This window comes from Ursus maritimus, unplaced genomic scaffold (assembly GCF_017311325.1).
Source record: "Ursus maritimus isolate PB19 unplaced genomic scaffold, ASM1731132v1 scaffold_17, whole genome shotgun sequence".
Lineage (NCBI taxonomy): Eukaryota > Metazoa > Chordata > Mammalia > Carnivora > Ursidae > Ursus > Ursus maritimus.
Genome location: NW_024424119.1, coordinates 12,416,703 through 12,432,360, shown reverse-complemented (window position 1 = coordinate 12,432,360; position 15,658 = coordinate 12,416,703). Strand labels below are relative to the sequence as shown.

The window sequence follows — 15,658 nt, the reverse complement described above, 5'->3', positions numbered from 1 at the left end:
TAGGTCCTTCATGAATTGGTGGCCAAGCTGAAGCAGAACCACCTAGCTAAGCTGCTCCCAAATTTATGACCAAAGGGAGTAAATCTGTTGTGTCAAGCCCACGAGTTTGGAGTGACTTGTTACACAGCACTGTGTAACTCATACAGGCCCTGAGGCCAAGGGAAAGACCAGGTAGAGCTATGTCGACGTCTTCACATAAGTGAAGGGTCCAAGAGGAAAGCCCCTCAGAACAAGACTGGAAAGGAAGGCAAGGACCAGATGGTGAGGGGGATTCTAAATCATGTTAAAGCCCTCAAAGAAATTTTGCTTTGGGGCACCTGGATGGCTCAGTCAGTTGAGTGTCCAACTCTTGATTTCAGCTCAGGTGATGATCTCAGGGCTGTGGGATCAAGCCCCACATTGGGCTCTGCACTCAGCTCAGAGTCTGCTTGGGATTCTCTATCTCTCCCCCTGACCCCCCCCCCACACTCACACTCTCTCTCCCTCTCTCTCAAATAAATTATTATTTTTTTAAAGAGTAAGTTTCTTTGCTCTCAGAGTGATGGAGAATTGGTGGGCTTTTAGCAGTGAATTGACCTCGTTAGATTTTTCTTCAGAAAGATGACTGGGGTGGAAAGTGTGGGGGATGGGGTGCAGGTCCTCGCTATGGCCACAAGACGACAACACTGACATCCATGACTGTCTGGTGGTGATAGGGCATCTTATCACCTGCCATTTACTAAGCACCTCCTCTATGCCCCCTGCTACTCTGTATTTTATCTAATCATGTGTATTAACAGGATGGTTTTGAATCTGATAATCCCAGGCTGGTGCCCACCTGTATGAAAACCTTGTACCGCTTTTGCCATTTTGAAAATAAGAAATCCTGGGGCTCCTGGGTGGCGCAGTTGTTAAGCGTCTGCCTTCGGCTCAGGGCATGACCCCGGCGTTATGGGATCGAGCCCCACATCAGGCTCCTCCGCTATGAGCCTGCTTCTTCCTCTCCCACTCCCCCTGCTTGTGTTCCCTCTCTCACCGGCTGTCTCTATCTCTGTCAAATAAATAAATAAAATCTTAAAAAAAAAAAAAGAAAAGAAAAGAAGAAATCCTCTGTAGTTGAAAGACCTAAATGTGAGACAGGCATTCATCAGAATCCTAGAGGACAACAGAGGCAGCAACCTCTGTGACCTGGCCGCAGCAACTTCTGGCTAGACACGTCTCCTAAGGCACGGGAAACAGAGGCAAAAATGAACTATTGGGACTTCATCAAGATAAAAAGCTTTTGCACAGCACAGGAAACAGTCGACAAAACCAAAAGACAACTAACAGAATGGGAGAAGAGATTTGCAAATGATATATCGGATAAAGGGCTAGTCCCCAAAATCTATAAAGAACTCTCAAACTCAACACCCAAAGAACAAATAACCCAATTGAGAAATGGGCAAAAGACATGAATAGACATTTCTCCAATGAAGACATACAAATGGCTGACAGACACATGAAAAAATGTTCAACATCACTCGGCATCAGGGAAATACAAATCAAAACCACAATGAGATACTACCTCACACCAGTCAGAATGGCTAAAATTAGCAAGTCAGGAGACAACAGATATTGGTGAGGATGCAGAGAAAGGGGAACCCTCCTACACAGTTGGTAGGGGTGCAAGCTGGTGCAGCCACTCTGGAAAACAGTATGGAGTTCCTCAAGACATTAAAAATAGAACTACCCTATGACCCAGCAATTGCACTATTGGGTATCTACCCCAAAGCTACAAAGGCAGTGATCTGAAGGGGCACCTGCACCCCAATGTTTATAGCAGCAATATCCACAATAGCCAAACTATGGAAAGGGCCCAGATGTCCATCAACAGATGAATGGATAAAGAAGATGTGGTATATATATACAATGGAATACTACACAGCCATCAAAAATGAAACCTTGCCATTTGCGACAATGTGGATGGCACTAGAGGGTATTATGCAAACAAAATAAGTCAATCAGAGAAAGACAATTATATGATCTCACTGATATGTGGAATTTAAGAAACAAAGCAGAGGAACATAGGGGAAGAGAGGAAAAAATAAAACAAGACAAAATCAAAGAGGGAGACAAACCATAAAAGACTTAAACAAAGGGGACAAACTGAGGGTTGCTGGAGGGGAGGGGGTGGGGGATGGGGTAACTGGGTGATGGGCATTAAGGCAGGCATGTGATGGAATGAGCACTGGGTGTTATATAGGACTGATGAATCCCTGACTTTACCTCTGAAACTAATATTACAGTACATGTTAATTAATTGAATTTAAAAATAATAAAAATCAAAAAATCCCTTGTAGAAAGAGAACCAAATAGAAGAATTGAAAGTCTTGGGTCTAAATTTTGACTCTGCCACCTACTGGCTGTGATCTAAATACCTTTGTGAGCCTCGGTTTTATCATCTTCAAATCAGGAATAATAGTAATACTGGCCTCACAAAAAAGCCGTGAGGAGTAAATAAGACCATTTTGTGTGAAAGCTAACTTATGTGCTGAGCTCTCAGATACAGGTTGCTTTGAAAAAAACAGTACTCCTAGGCAATATACCCATTCTTTCATTGGTCTGAGATTATATATTACTAACTATGGCTCGCAGTCCATCAGTTACGGCGTAGAAGTCTCAAAGCAACTCCCCACTGGTCAGATGTCACCTCTCCTGCCTGCCTTCCCGGCGCTGTTGATGCGCCTTGTACGCACGGATTTCATCAATCGGTGGTTTCTCTCCTCCGCGGGGCACATTGCCGTGTTCATCAGATAGCCCTCCGCAGCTAGCACACGTAGTACAAACCGGGCATTTATTTGCCAAACGGAACTTTTAATCCCAAAAGTGAAACTTCAGTGGATTAAAAAAACAACACTCCCTCTAGATCACGACTATGTTAACTCAGTTTTATGTGCAGGAAAATATGTTTTATGGTATTCTGCAGATATTTAGAATTCTAAGATCAAACACCTAGAGGGTGAAGAATGAGTGGCCGGGGGAAGCGAGGAGGGGGAAAAGCAGAGAGATGCTTGGGGAGAAAAAAGCAGGAACACGTACTTGGACCCAGAAAGAAGTTGTGTGACTTGTGGGAGTTTTGAGATAATTATATTGAGTTCTGGGGTGATTTGCAATTGGGAAGGGGTTCAAGGGCGCCACTGAGAGGAATACCTGAAAAGGCCACAAGATGGCGATATTACTCCAGGAGTCTCTCCCGGTCCTGCCCACCCGGCAGCTATGGCTTTCTTTGTTCAGACTTCCTTCGCTAGCAAATGTCACCAATGCCACCGTCCATTTTGTGTCTCTTCATGCTCCTGGCCTTACCTTAAGCCCTTTATTGTGACTGGCCTTAATGCAAAAGCTGATTTTATTTCTATTTGTTAAACTTTTTTATATTTTTTGCTATTTGTTAAATTTTTACTATAGTGATATGTTCTCTCTTCTGCAAAAGCAGTTCAAATGTTTTGCTTTAGTAAGAAATATAAAATAAACCAATCAAAAAACATGTGAGGTTGATCTTTTTGTGAGCTACAGTCCAGAGAGACTTCCCAGGTAAGTGGGGGGTCACCCACCCACCAGACCTGGAGACAGTCAGCAACAGAAGTGCTCACTTGAGGCGAAGACAAATCCTTAGCCGGGGAGAGGGGCTGCGAGCAGCGCCCTTAAGTTGGGGCAGGATGGAGGCTGAGCCCCACCCCAGAGAAGGAAGGACAAAACCCCCAAATGTTCCACCTCTTAAATTTTTTATTATGGAAAAATTTGACAATACAAAAGCTAGAATAATATGACAGACCTAGATACAATCATACGGAGGGTCTGGTACGATAAACCAGGAAAGAGGCTTGAGGCGAATGTAAGCTCCCGGTTTTAGAGGGCAGTTGGGAAAGCAGACCTGTCCGTGGAGGTGAACAATTTTGGCCCCAGAGAGGATTTGAATCCTGGTCTAGCACCCTGTCCTGCAGGAACTCTTTATCTGGGTGGCTTCTAAGGCCACGTGAATTCCCAATTTTATAGATAGGCATTTTCCTAGGGAGAAAACTCACGACTCCCACCAGATTGTCAAAAGGCTCTGTGGCCATTCCTTATCCCCTTCCCCCTTCCCCCAGGCCAGAAAAAAAAAGTCTTTAAAAACCCACTGCAGGGGCGCCTGGGTGGCACAGCGGTTGAGCGTCTGCCTTCAGCTCAGGGCGTGATCCCGGCGTTCTGGGATCGAGCCTCACATCGGGCTCCTCCGCTATGAGCCTGCTTCTGCCTCTCCCACTCCCCCTGCTTGTGTTCCCTCTCTCGTTGGCTGTCTCTATCTCTGTCAAAAAAAATCTTAAAAAAAAAAAAAAATCTTAAAAAAAAAAAAAAACCCACTGCAATGATACTGATAATACTGATGCAGTCTCTCTTCCGAGGTCACACTGTTCTTTAAAATATGATGGCCTATGAAATCTTTAATAATAAAAAAAATGGTCATAGGGAATTAAAAACAGGTACATACAGATTTTCCTGCTAAAGAAATTTATACACTTAGGCACTTTATACCGGAAATACTGGTGTGTTAATTTCACAGCTCTGAGAAGAAACAACTACGCTACTCTAAAGTATGTGTAATAATGATACCCAAATTCATGAACAAATTGGGGAAATGTGCTTTGCTTGACAATCCATTAAATGCATTTTTCATGTTCAGATATTTCAGAAATCATTTTGTAAATAAATACAAACATACATATTCACAGAAAATGCCACTTACGGCTTTAATATTGACTATAACCATCACAGCTCACAAAAATAGCGTAAAGTGCAAAAGCTCCATTTCAAAAGGCTTCAGATCACTCCCAAAGCAATGGAGACTAAATGCTACCACAGCCAGTGGGCACACCACCCTTATACGGCACAACTCTATAAAGTATAAAACGAGGGGTATATCTGAAAATACTATATACGCTCTGATTACATACTGTGATTATAAAATAGTCTTCAATCTGGTTTAACAGAGAGAGAAAGGAACAATTCAAACAATTAGTCCTTTAGAATAGAGGCTTTTTTTTTTTTTTTTTAATCTGTAGGAGGATGTCCATGAAATCCATTGAGAAGCCCAATTTGGCCTGCCAATTCTCTTTGGCCAGCTGGAACGGTAGCACCCAGGCAAAGAGCTGGCAATGAAAGGTTCCAAGCTCATTTGGGGAGAAGGAGCTGTAAGAGGGGGGCTCACTGGAGGAGCTTCAGCCCTTCCCTGTCCCCCAGAGATGGTTGCGTGCCAGCCCCGCGGGATGAAGAGCCAAGGAAGACTCTGCCCCTCTCTCAGAGCCTCCAATATGGCGCTGGCTCACATAAGCATGACGAACTGATGAGATGTTTTTACACACCTGAGAAATCCAATAAAACAAGTTACGGTATTTTTTAGAAGTCTGTGCTTGATGACCATAAGCTTAGATCCCTCAACAGAACATCTTGGATCCACAGTTAATGGTTTAGGCACTCATCAGAGGGACAGGCCAATTTCCCCAAAAATGTAGCCTGTTACCAACTAGATTCAGGGATCTCTTCCCCATACGCTTTAAATACAGTCACTGAAGTGCTAACAACATAATCATAATCATAAAGAGGAGAAAAGATTTTTTCTAAAAAGCAACATTCAATCGAACACTGTAACATAAGAATTAGTGACCTGAATGATTGCTTGAAAACTAGGATAGTAATGTTTAATATCTTAGATCCAATTCCNNCTGGTTCTCGATCTTAGGCAAGTTCTATCTAAGCAGAACAAAAATGTGACCGTCACAGTGAGTGACTGCCATGACCTAACTCCCAAACATCCAGTCTCCACGCCCCTGCACTATTAGGGGGAAAAAACAAAAAGATTCTTGATGTGCACATCAATTAATACGCTATTCACTTTTTTAAAAATCTGAAAACCTATTTTTACCAGCGATTTCCTGTGACTCTTCGATCCAAGAGCAGAGACCTCTCCAAAAGTAGATTATAATTCAGTTCATTATTTCTTAGGACCTATTCATAGCAGGCTCCATTGAAAAAGAAGACTCAGCAGTACGTCAGAATCCAGTGATGAGCTCTCAAGTGTATAGCTAACCGCAGTGTATTCCAAAAGCTGTTCCTCATGAAAAACACACAACTGGCATTTATAGTCCATTCAAGCTACCGGATGAAGTGTCCACTCTAAAAGACGGCTATTTACAACCCTACGGGGGGGAGGGGGGAAGATGAGAAGGAAATACACCAAAATACCGATATATTAACAATGATTGTCCTTGGACCATAGAAATACGGACTTTTTTCTCTTCAACTTTCCTGTAGTTTCCCAGTTTCCTTTCAAGAGTATGTTGTGCTAGAAAAGCACTATAAACATAAATGTAAATATAAATATGATGCCATAAGTCTAACTTCAAATAAGATTGTTCAACTCCCGCTTTCTCGATTTACCTTCTTCACACTAACAAGCTAGAGTGATTTTTGTTAGAGTTCTATTTTTGTCCTCAAATATACCCATTCGTACTTCTTTATCAGCCCTCAGCTCATTAAAACCAATCTCTAGAAGGACCTTCTGCTTTTGTTTTTTTGTTTTACAGCAAAAACATCCCTTGTGACATCTTAACTCTGTCATTTGTCTTGTAGAAGACGGATGGAAACAGCCCTGAGTCGGGGCACTGATTTCCTTATTTCCAGCAGTCACGTTTTATCCCTATTTCCAAAGGACACTCAGAAACTTCCAGAAAAGCAAGGTCAAAGAGTTGAGAGGCAGAGTTGATGTTCCTCAGGGACCCACCCCTTTACCTGACAGGGAGACACAGTCCCTCCTTAACTGCTGTAACAATGCTCCCATCACCTCGAGACAGAAATTAAACCTCACCTGTAACACAGACACTTCCCACACCCCCTGCCTCTCCTCATCTATGCTCCCACACTAAGACAGCTGGGCCTGACGTACATCAAAGCTTCCCCCTATTTCAGAGCATTTTTATACTGCAGAATGGATGAGCCCAGAATCCATGCTTGGTAAACCCATCTGAAGCGAGCACTGCTATTTCCCTTTTAAAAAATTCTAGATAGCAGTTTTAAAACTCTCGTTGGTTCCATGAACCACCTAGGTCTCAGAGGTGCATTAGAAGCCCCACCTTTTTTTCAAAATATATTTTGAAACCATAATAAACAGGTACACTCCTTTAATACCAAATTTTTTACCATGGAAACCACAATTTCACTTGCATTTTCACTGCATGATATTAGGGAAATATATAAGTTTAACCGTAAAATAAATGAAGAGAATACAACACCTTTCTCACGTTTGGGTTCCATCAAGATTTCTTACTAAAAATAGGGTTCTGTTAAACATAACTTGAAAACCACAGAAGTAGAACAAAGTCATTCATTTTTAAACTCTCAATTCATTATTCCTTATTGGACTTTTCACTTTAGATCCTGTACAAAATTCTAATTAAAGCAAGAGTTCCTAGACATGCCAAAGACTGGTACTGCCCCCAACTCTTCGATCCTTGGTGACATGACTCCCGTCCTCACAGGGACACCTCCGTCCTGCCCTTTTTCACAGTGGAATGTTGCAAAGCAGGAGATGTCAGAGTTACATTGAGTATCCCTGAGGTCCTGTATTCCCCCTCACACCTTGATGACCGTTCTGGAGCCTTCATTCAGCCCACGGAAGAGGTTAGTGGTAGCCAGTGTCATCTGAGCTGAGGAAAAACTCAGAAGGCAACAGACTTGCCCGCTGCACCAGCAACCCCACAAGTCAGCGTGTAGTCCCTTCAGTGCTCAAGAGAAGCAGCCGTCAGATGCTCGGAGAAACCGCAGGAAGCACCTTGTACTGTGAGGGTAGGAGTACGAGTCCCGCAGAAAATAAGGGCAAAGAGGAGGTGAGGTTTTCGAGGATAACTTCAGAATAGAAGGCTTCCAACCAGCAGAAGTTTCCAGAACTTTGTGCTTGCTCCAGATGTTGAACCAGGATCCCCACCGTGACCATCCCAAGGCCTTGAACTTACAGAGCTCAGCAGTAAGGAGCAGGGGTCTATGTGCAGAGAGCTCAGCCACACCTATTCTTCTCCATGTGTTTGAGGCCACTGGGCTGGGGGGGGGGGGGACGACCAACAATGTCAACATTTAGAAATCGTGCTCATCTTCAAGAATGGCTTAAAAGTGGAGTTAGCTTTTGGCACAGAGGGTTTTCCTGTCGGCTTCACCCTCCTCTGAAGTCCCCGTCTCCCAGCAGAGGTAGCAGAGGATTCACAAGCACATGTAAAATCTGGTTACTGAGAGTCTCCGAGTGGACCAGTAGCCTCCTGAGACACAAGCCCTGTGTGGGTTTCATTGGCTTGGTTTTATTTTAGGACCATTTCCCCAAATGAAAATCCCTGGCATTTTCCAACAGTTAGACGGTCTTGTCTGTCACAGAGTCTATCTGTCAGCAGGAGGGTCCACTCTGAGGGCACATGGGAACGATGGGATCTGGAGCAAACTCCTTCTGGGAAATGAGGCTCCCCCAAGGGGCTGCTCTGCCATCACAAAGGATAGAGCCCAACCAGTCATGGCATCTGGAAGGGACGCTGAGAAGATCTACCTGGTGCCCCTCAGCTCTCCACTTTCCATCTTCGGGAAAGGGGAAGACACTCCTCCCCATGCATGATGGAGTCCTGGTGCGCCACAGACACGCTAGAGCCCAAGGGAACAGAATACTAAAAAGACAGACCCTTCCCCTAACTCTACAAACCACCGGCTGTCTTTGCCAGCAAGTGAAGCCCGGTGCATGACGAGAAACAAGCAGAGAAGCCAGCCCCTGCCCTGCCATCACGTGATCTTGACGGGCGACTTCTTGCTGGCACACAGGAGGGACACGTAGGGGACGCCGATGAAGGCCCATTTCTCGCTGGGCCAGAACTTGATGACGGGGCCCTGCTCGGGGATCTCGGAGGCAGCATCAAAGTAGGCAAAGCATACGCAGCCCAGGTAGGCAGCAAGGCAGATGAGGATGTGCCTGTGAAAGGACACAGGAGGTGAGCACCTGGGGGGGTGGGGCAAACAAAGATGGCCGCCCTCGGGCGAGACCCCCCCACCCAACCGGGCCTCCCTGGCGGGAAGGACCGCGCAGCGCCTCTTGCAGCGAGGGGGTGAAGGTAACCAATAATCCCCGGAAGCGCAGGAGAAGGATAACTCTGCAGCAAACGTGCCTGCTTTAGAAAGTTCTAAAATATTCCACTTGGGAACCAGAGCAAACATGCAAACGCCTTCGGGGCTCAACCCTGAAGACTGAGGCCCAAGGATTTAAAACAGGTGCTAAGAAGGTGGAACTGAGAACATCTGATTAGATCCCGCCTTCTTCCTCCAACGTTGCTTATACATAGTTTATGCCCTTTATTAGGATTCTTTTTATACTGACCAAACTACTTTTACAGTTTAGTAGGGAAATTTTTTTACTTCACTGTGCCTGTAAAAAGTTGTAACATGAATCTTTTATCAAATGAGGGACCATTTAAAAGCAGGTAACCCTTCCCTCTACCCTAGACTGAAACTGAATTCCAGATGAATTGAGTATTTAAAACCTAATTTTTTTAAATAGTCGAAGAGAATATTTTTATAAACTTTGGTAGGGGAGGCCTTTCTGACAATGACAAAGTCCAGAAACCCTACAGGAAGAGACCCACGATGGGAGAATATGACTGTCGAAACCAATATGGCACAAAAATACCATCACATACTGAAAGAAAAATGGAAAACGCGGGGGGCGGGGGGACACGACTATTTGTACCATATGACCAAAGAGTTAAAATCCCTATATTCTGGGGCACCCAGGTGGCTCAGTCGTTTAAGCAGCCGACTCTTGAGCTTGGCTCAGGTCATGATCTGAGGATCCTGAGATCCAGCCCTGTGTTAGGCTCTGCACTGAGCGTGGAGCCTGCTTAGGATTCTCTCCCTCTGCCCAACCCCCTCGTGCACGTGCACTCGCTCTCAAAAAATAAAATAAAATAAAAATCCCTGTATTCCAAAGAACTCTCAAAAACTAGGCATTTCCCTGGCTGCCCTTTAAAACAACCAGTGTGGGAGCAGGCAGTGGGTGAAGATGGCATGACGGACATGGCCTCAGGCTGGTAATACGGAAGCTGGAGGCTGCCTCCACGAGGGGTCAGTGTAGTATTCTACGTTCTGTTGAAAATGATGCAAACTTGCATAATACACACAGTTCCTGGACAGTAGTGACTGGTTACTCCGTGCCAGACACCAGGTGCTAGATATCCATTTTTAAAAATAGAAACACTGCACAGGGAAGACAAATGAAAAGGTACCTTTCAATCGCACACAGTGAACTTATGCTGGAAAAGATGCTCAGCAGTAATGCTAATTTTTTACAAAGACGTGAAAATAAAAATATTTTTAATTAGGTTAACGAGATTGAAGAGTTAATGCCTTTTACCCATGTTTTCATATATACTAGATAATACCTTAGACTTCTATTTTTTTTTTAAAAGATTCAATTTGTGAGAGAGAAAGAGGAAGATTCAGTTTGTGCTCAGGGGGAGCGGCAGGCAGAGGGAGAAGCAGACTCCCTGCTGAGCAAGGAGCCCCATGCGGACTCGACCCCAGGACCCTGGGATCATGACCTGAGCTGAAGGCAGATGCTTAACAGACTGAGCCACCCAGGCATCCCTCTTATGGGCTTTAATAAAAAGTGTGCATTAATACTTTGGAGATACAGATCTATATATGTACTTGTATCTATAGATACAGATATAATCTATAGATATATAAAACTTAACCTAAGGAAATGTTCAGGCATGTGAACAAATAACCTAATTATCTATTAATAGAGAGGTTGACTAAATGAATTCTAAAGCATCCATACTCTGAAATATTAATTGGACACAAAAAATGGAAGATAATATGTATGCATTGGTAGGAAAAGTTGTCCACAATCTAGTATTCCCTATATAAGAAAAAACAAAACGCTTTCTATCACATATAGAATGATGCTATATTTCTTTTTAAAAAGCAGAATTCGAGAAATAGATATGAAAAATCCGGAAGGTGGAGTGCATGGGTGGCGCGTTCAGTTAAGCGGCCAACTCTTGGTTTCCGCTCAGGTCATGATCTCAGGGTCTTGAGATCAAGCCCCACGTTGGGCTCTGCACTCAGCATGGAGTCTTCTTAAGTTTCTCTCTCCCTCTCCCTCTGCCCCTCCCCTCCTGTGCTCACTCACCCGCACGCACTCTCTCTCTAATAAATAATCTTCAAAAAAAAAAAAAAAATCTGGAAGGAGGGGCACCTGGCTGGCTCAATCAGTGGAGTGTGTGACTCTTGATCTTGGGGTTGTGAGTTCAAACCCCACAACAGCCACAGAAATTACTTAAAATTCAAAAATCTCAAGATTTGGAAGGATTAGCCTCAGGCTGTTAACAATTGTTATCACTTGGGTGGACAGAATTATGACAGCCTCTCTATACGTCTGTTTCAATTTGTTCTTAAAACGTCGTAACTGGGACAAAATATGGTTCACTTTGAAAAAGCAGGAAGTACATCAAACTTAGAAACAAGTTAAGTCTGAGCCAAAGTTAGTACAATCTAATATCTGAATTTTACTTAAATTGCTAACATTACCAAGAAACCTGGATATATGTACTTACTGTACCTTGAATGAGGTCATATTTACACAAGTGTATACATTTATCAAAACTCATCAAAGTGTACACTAAAAATCTGCATTTTATTATCCATTATAACTCAGATTTACCGTGCATAAATTCACTAGTGTGAGTCAAGGTTGAACTAAAAAATATCAGGAAAAGGGCCCTCAGACCGGAATCTCCAGTTTGTGCTGTTTTGCTTTGTTCTGGCTTTTGCCCACAGTCCTGGGAGTCCCCAAGCCTTAAACTGAGAGCAAGCTGGATCTCATGCTAGATCTGCACCAGTGCCCACGTTCAAGGGAATTCACACGAGTTCTTTCAAAGCATAGAGTTTTATCTCTGATGGAAGTCAAGTTTCTTCTGAATCTTGGATCTAATAAAGTTTTTCTAGCTCCTTACCACTAGAATTTTCCCTAGGGGCTCTCAATTTACAAGGGACATCCTCAAGCAGATTTCCCTCGGTCCTTGATCTCTTTTGCAATCAGAAGTTCTGGGGGACAGGGAAACGAAACGGGGCTCTGGGTTTGGAGCTGAAGTTCATAGGAAAAAAACCACTTGATTTCCTCCTCAGCATCTGAGTGTAGGATTCGGCATGCTGTTTAATAAACTGCTTGCTGCTTTTTTTTTTTTTTTTAACTTAACCGCGCGTGTCCTGAGCATTCCAGTGCACAGCTGCTCCAGTTCCCAGTGACCCAACTCCCAGGTGAACGATCCTGAACAATTAATTCACTTCTCTGGGCAGCTGTCTCTACCTGTAAAGCGAATGGGTGAGACTGTCCCCAGATGACCTGTGATGCCTTCCCCTGGTCACTTGGGCATCTCCGTCCCCACATCACCTCTGACCCAAGCCTTCCCCACCCCCACCCCCACCGGACCCTGGGCGATGGATCTAGCTAGAGCTCAGGTTACGGATTTGGTTTTCAAGGTCCTTTATGCTTCAGTAATGGAGCCAGAGGTAAGAGACCGCAGCCTTGAAGCACACACAATTAGGTCTTTCTGTTCTGGCTAACCTGCTCCCTGGAGCCTATGCTGCTTTTGACAATACCTTCCATTGCTTCCAGAAGGTCTGACCGAGGTCTCTGTGAGGAGAGCGGCGCACTCAGACTGTGCTCTGTGCCCTTGCACCCCTGCGCACCGTGCAGGGAAAAGAACGCCCAACGGCAGGTGCGGACCCCCGTCTGGTGGCTGGGGCTTACCACACGCAGTGCAGGTAGGGAAAGTGGAAAGACGACAGCAGCTCACAGAAGGCTCGGTCACTGATCCAGCAGAAGAGCGCCAGGGTCCACCAGAGGCCCGAGAAGAGGCCCAGCTTAAAGACACGCACGTTGTCACACCTGCACAGGGATCCAGAAAGCATCATCCTCAGTCTGGGTTGCCACCCACCTTGCTGGCCCCTCTTCTCTGGCTCCTCACACCCCCTACCTTAGCCCCTCGGCACTGGAGGTCCAGCCCAACGTGCTGTCTCCCCACAGGCTTGTGGATGTAGCTACCACGGTACATACCCCCAAAGCCGTGTTCTCACCCGGGCCTCTCCCTGCCTCGGGACGCAGACGCGGCTGCCTTCTGGACCTGTCCACCCATGGGTGACACAGACCTGAATTTGCCACGTCCATAATGAACCCCTGTTCTCCTACATACTCTGCCCCTCGCTGCCTCTGCTTATTAAGCCCCACCCCACCCCTGACCAGGGATCCTTGCATTCCTCAAATAGGAATGTTCCAGCACGTTCCCTAGACCTTAGCATTGGCTGTTCCTGCCACCTAGAATGCTCTTCCTCACATATCCACGTGCTTCACCGTCTCCTGAGTCTCTGCTCAAATGTGGCTCAGTAAACCCTTTCCTGACCTCCGTTAACAATTGCACCGTGGGTCTCCACCCCCCTAAGTGATGCTTCCCCCCCAACCATTTCCTCCTTCTCTCTTCCAAAATCTCTGTAGGGATCATAACCCCTCTAGCATCCTCGATGCTGTACTTGCTGACAGTTGGTCTTCCCCTGGAACAGCATGGGGCACACAGAGGGCTCCCACTACTTGCTGAATCAAAGAAAGAGCTCTCACATACACTGGGACAAAACATTTTTCAGAAACCAATCCTAACAGCCCAAAGAAATTTCCATTGCCATTTCCTTTCCTTGTTTCTGAATCGTTCATAAAGGGCGGTGATTTCCCTTCCTAGGGGGGAAGGCTCAGAGGCAACTGGTGGCTGAGGGTCCTTCTCAGCCCTCCCTCAGGGTTTCCTTCCCGCCATGGACTGCTCCTGGGTCAGGCACGCTGTCTCTTGGGACCCAGAGTGCAACGTAACCTCTGCCCCTGAGAAGGGGTCACAGCTGTTTCAGATTTGTTGAACAAGTGTCAAAAGCCTGACTGGTTGGTACCCTTCCCAGCCACCTGAGGAAGCATCAGTACAAGCATCCGTGAAACCAGGGTGGGCGTAGGTTCAGAAAGGCCTACTCCAAAAAACAAACTGAAATACTCTTTTGTAAGAGAGCTAAATGTAGTCCTTGAAAAATTTTTTGAAACAATAGAGGCCCAGCCTGGAGACACTAAATTCCTACTTAGTTTCATTGAACAGTTCGCCCTCACAGAGGCTCCTCTTCTCTCTCGGCTCAGCTTTCTCTGCCACCTCAGGTCTCGGCTTCCAGGGCGCCTTCTCAGATAGACTTTCTCTGACGGCCCCCGCCCCCATTACGCTGTCCGCACCAGGAGCGCCCGCCATTTTCCTTCATACCAGTGCACAAGCTGACATTGTTTTCATTTGTGTAGTTATCTGCTGGACGTCTAGGATCCGACTAGACAGTAAGCTCAACGAGAGTAGGAACGCCACCTGCTTTTCACCAAGTATATGCAGTGTCTGGCCCACAACAGGCATGAAATAAATGCTTGCTGAGTGAATAAATAAAACAAGGAAGTAAAGGAAGATGTGAATTGTATTCCAGGGATCTAAGGAGCACATTTTTTTCCCGGATTTTTTTTTCTTTTTTTTTTAAACAGTAACCACGTGGACTGGGTACCAAATTCTCTGAATGCACGCTAGGCACTGCGAAGGCAAAATGAAAAGGCCTCTTGCCTTGCTATTTTAAAAGATAAAATGAAAACAGACAAAAACAAGTGTCAACAACTATAGACAACTTGGTACAAGAGGACCCATGCACACTCAATTCAATTAAACCTAGATACTCTGGCTTAAGGAACACACCAGAACACAGTTCAGTGTGCTGGAGAGGCAGTGCGCGTCTGTGACATCCCGCCTCTCCTGCCAGGTGATGAGTCCTGTAGGGGGAAAGCCCTGCAGAGTCAGGGTCTCCGGGTGGCCTGGTACTGTCCCTTCCTCTGTTGCTGAAGGGACAGGTCCTGCTACCTGCTGCTGACCAGGCCCGTGTGCACTTGGGTCTTTCCCAAACCTGAGCTCCTTCGGGTTTTATTCCCACTTTTCAGGGCTCCTATCAAAATATCAATGTGAGATTAAACGGAAAAAGTAGAACAAAAGTGATATATACAGCAGGACCCTATTCTAGGATAAAAAAAAATCTGAGCTGATATCTGCAGTTCTCTTCTTAACCCATTTGTATTCTCAAAGTTGTTCATCCTTAACAGACTCACTCCTATAGTCGGGGGAAAAAAAAACACCTACTTTAAAATATATTAAATGCAGCTGAGCCACTTGGTAATATGACAACACAAATTTCAGTAAATGTCCGGTCATAACCCCAAATACAATGTTATTGCCACATGGTCTGAAAGTTCAGAAAGGACAATGAAAATAAGAAAAGACTAGAAACAAGCTCTAACAACAAGGCTAATGAGAAATAGAGAGCTTCCCTAGCTCCTTTGAGCAGAGGGAGCCTGGACGAGAAATATTTAGCTGCCACATTACAGATCATCACTAATGTCAGCAGGGAAGGTTCTGGAAGGAAGTGCAAAGAGCAGCAAGGGCATCCCCTGTCTGGGAATTTTATCAAAGCAGACCAACAACCATCTTCTCTTTCTTTGCTGGGACTCGGGTGGGAACCGGGACACAGCAGTGAACAT

General features: G+C 45.2%; 1 protein-coding gene across 2 annotated transcripts in view; it reads right to left on the bottom strand.

Annotated features, from left to right (window-relative positions):
* Nucleotides 1-4,717: 4,717 nt before the first annotated feature.
* Nucleotides 4,718-15,658, bottom strand: part of ACER2 (alkaline ceramidase 2) — a 31,114-nt gene continuing 20,173 nt past the window's right edge. For both annotated transcript variants that reach the window (XM_040631468.1, XM_008689806.2), the window contains 2 exons: nt 12,827-12,964; nt 4,718-8,989 (listed from right to left, as the gene is read on the bottom strand). In XM_040631468.1, coding sequence (XP_040487402.1) covers nt 8,803-8,989; nt 12,827-12,964 — 325 coding nt within the window. In that variant the 3' untranslated portion in view covers nt 4,718-8,802. The remainder of the gene's footprint in view (nt 8,990-12,826; nt 12,965-15,658) is intronic.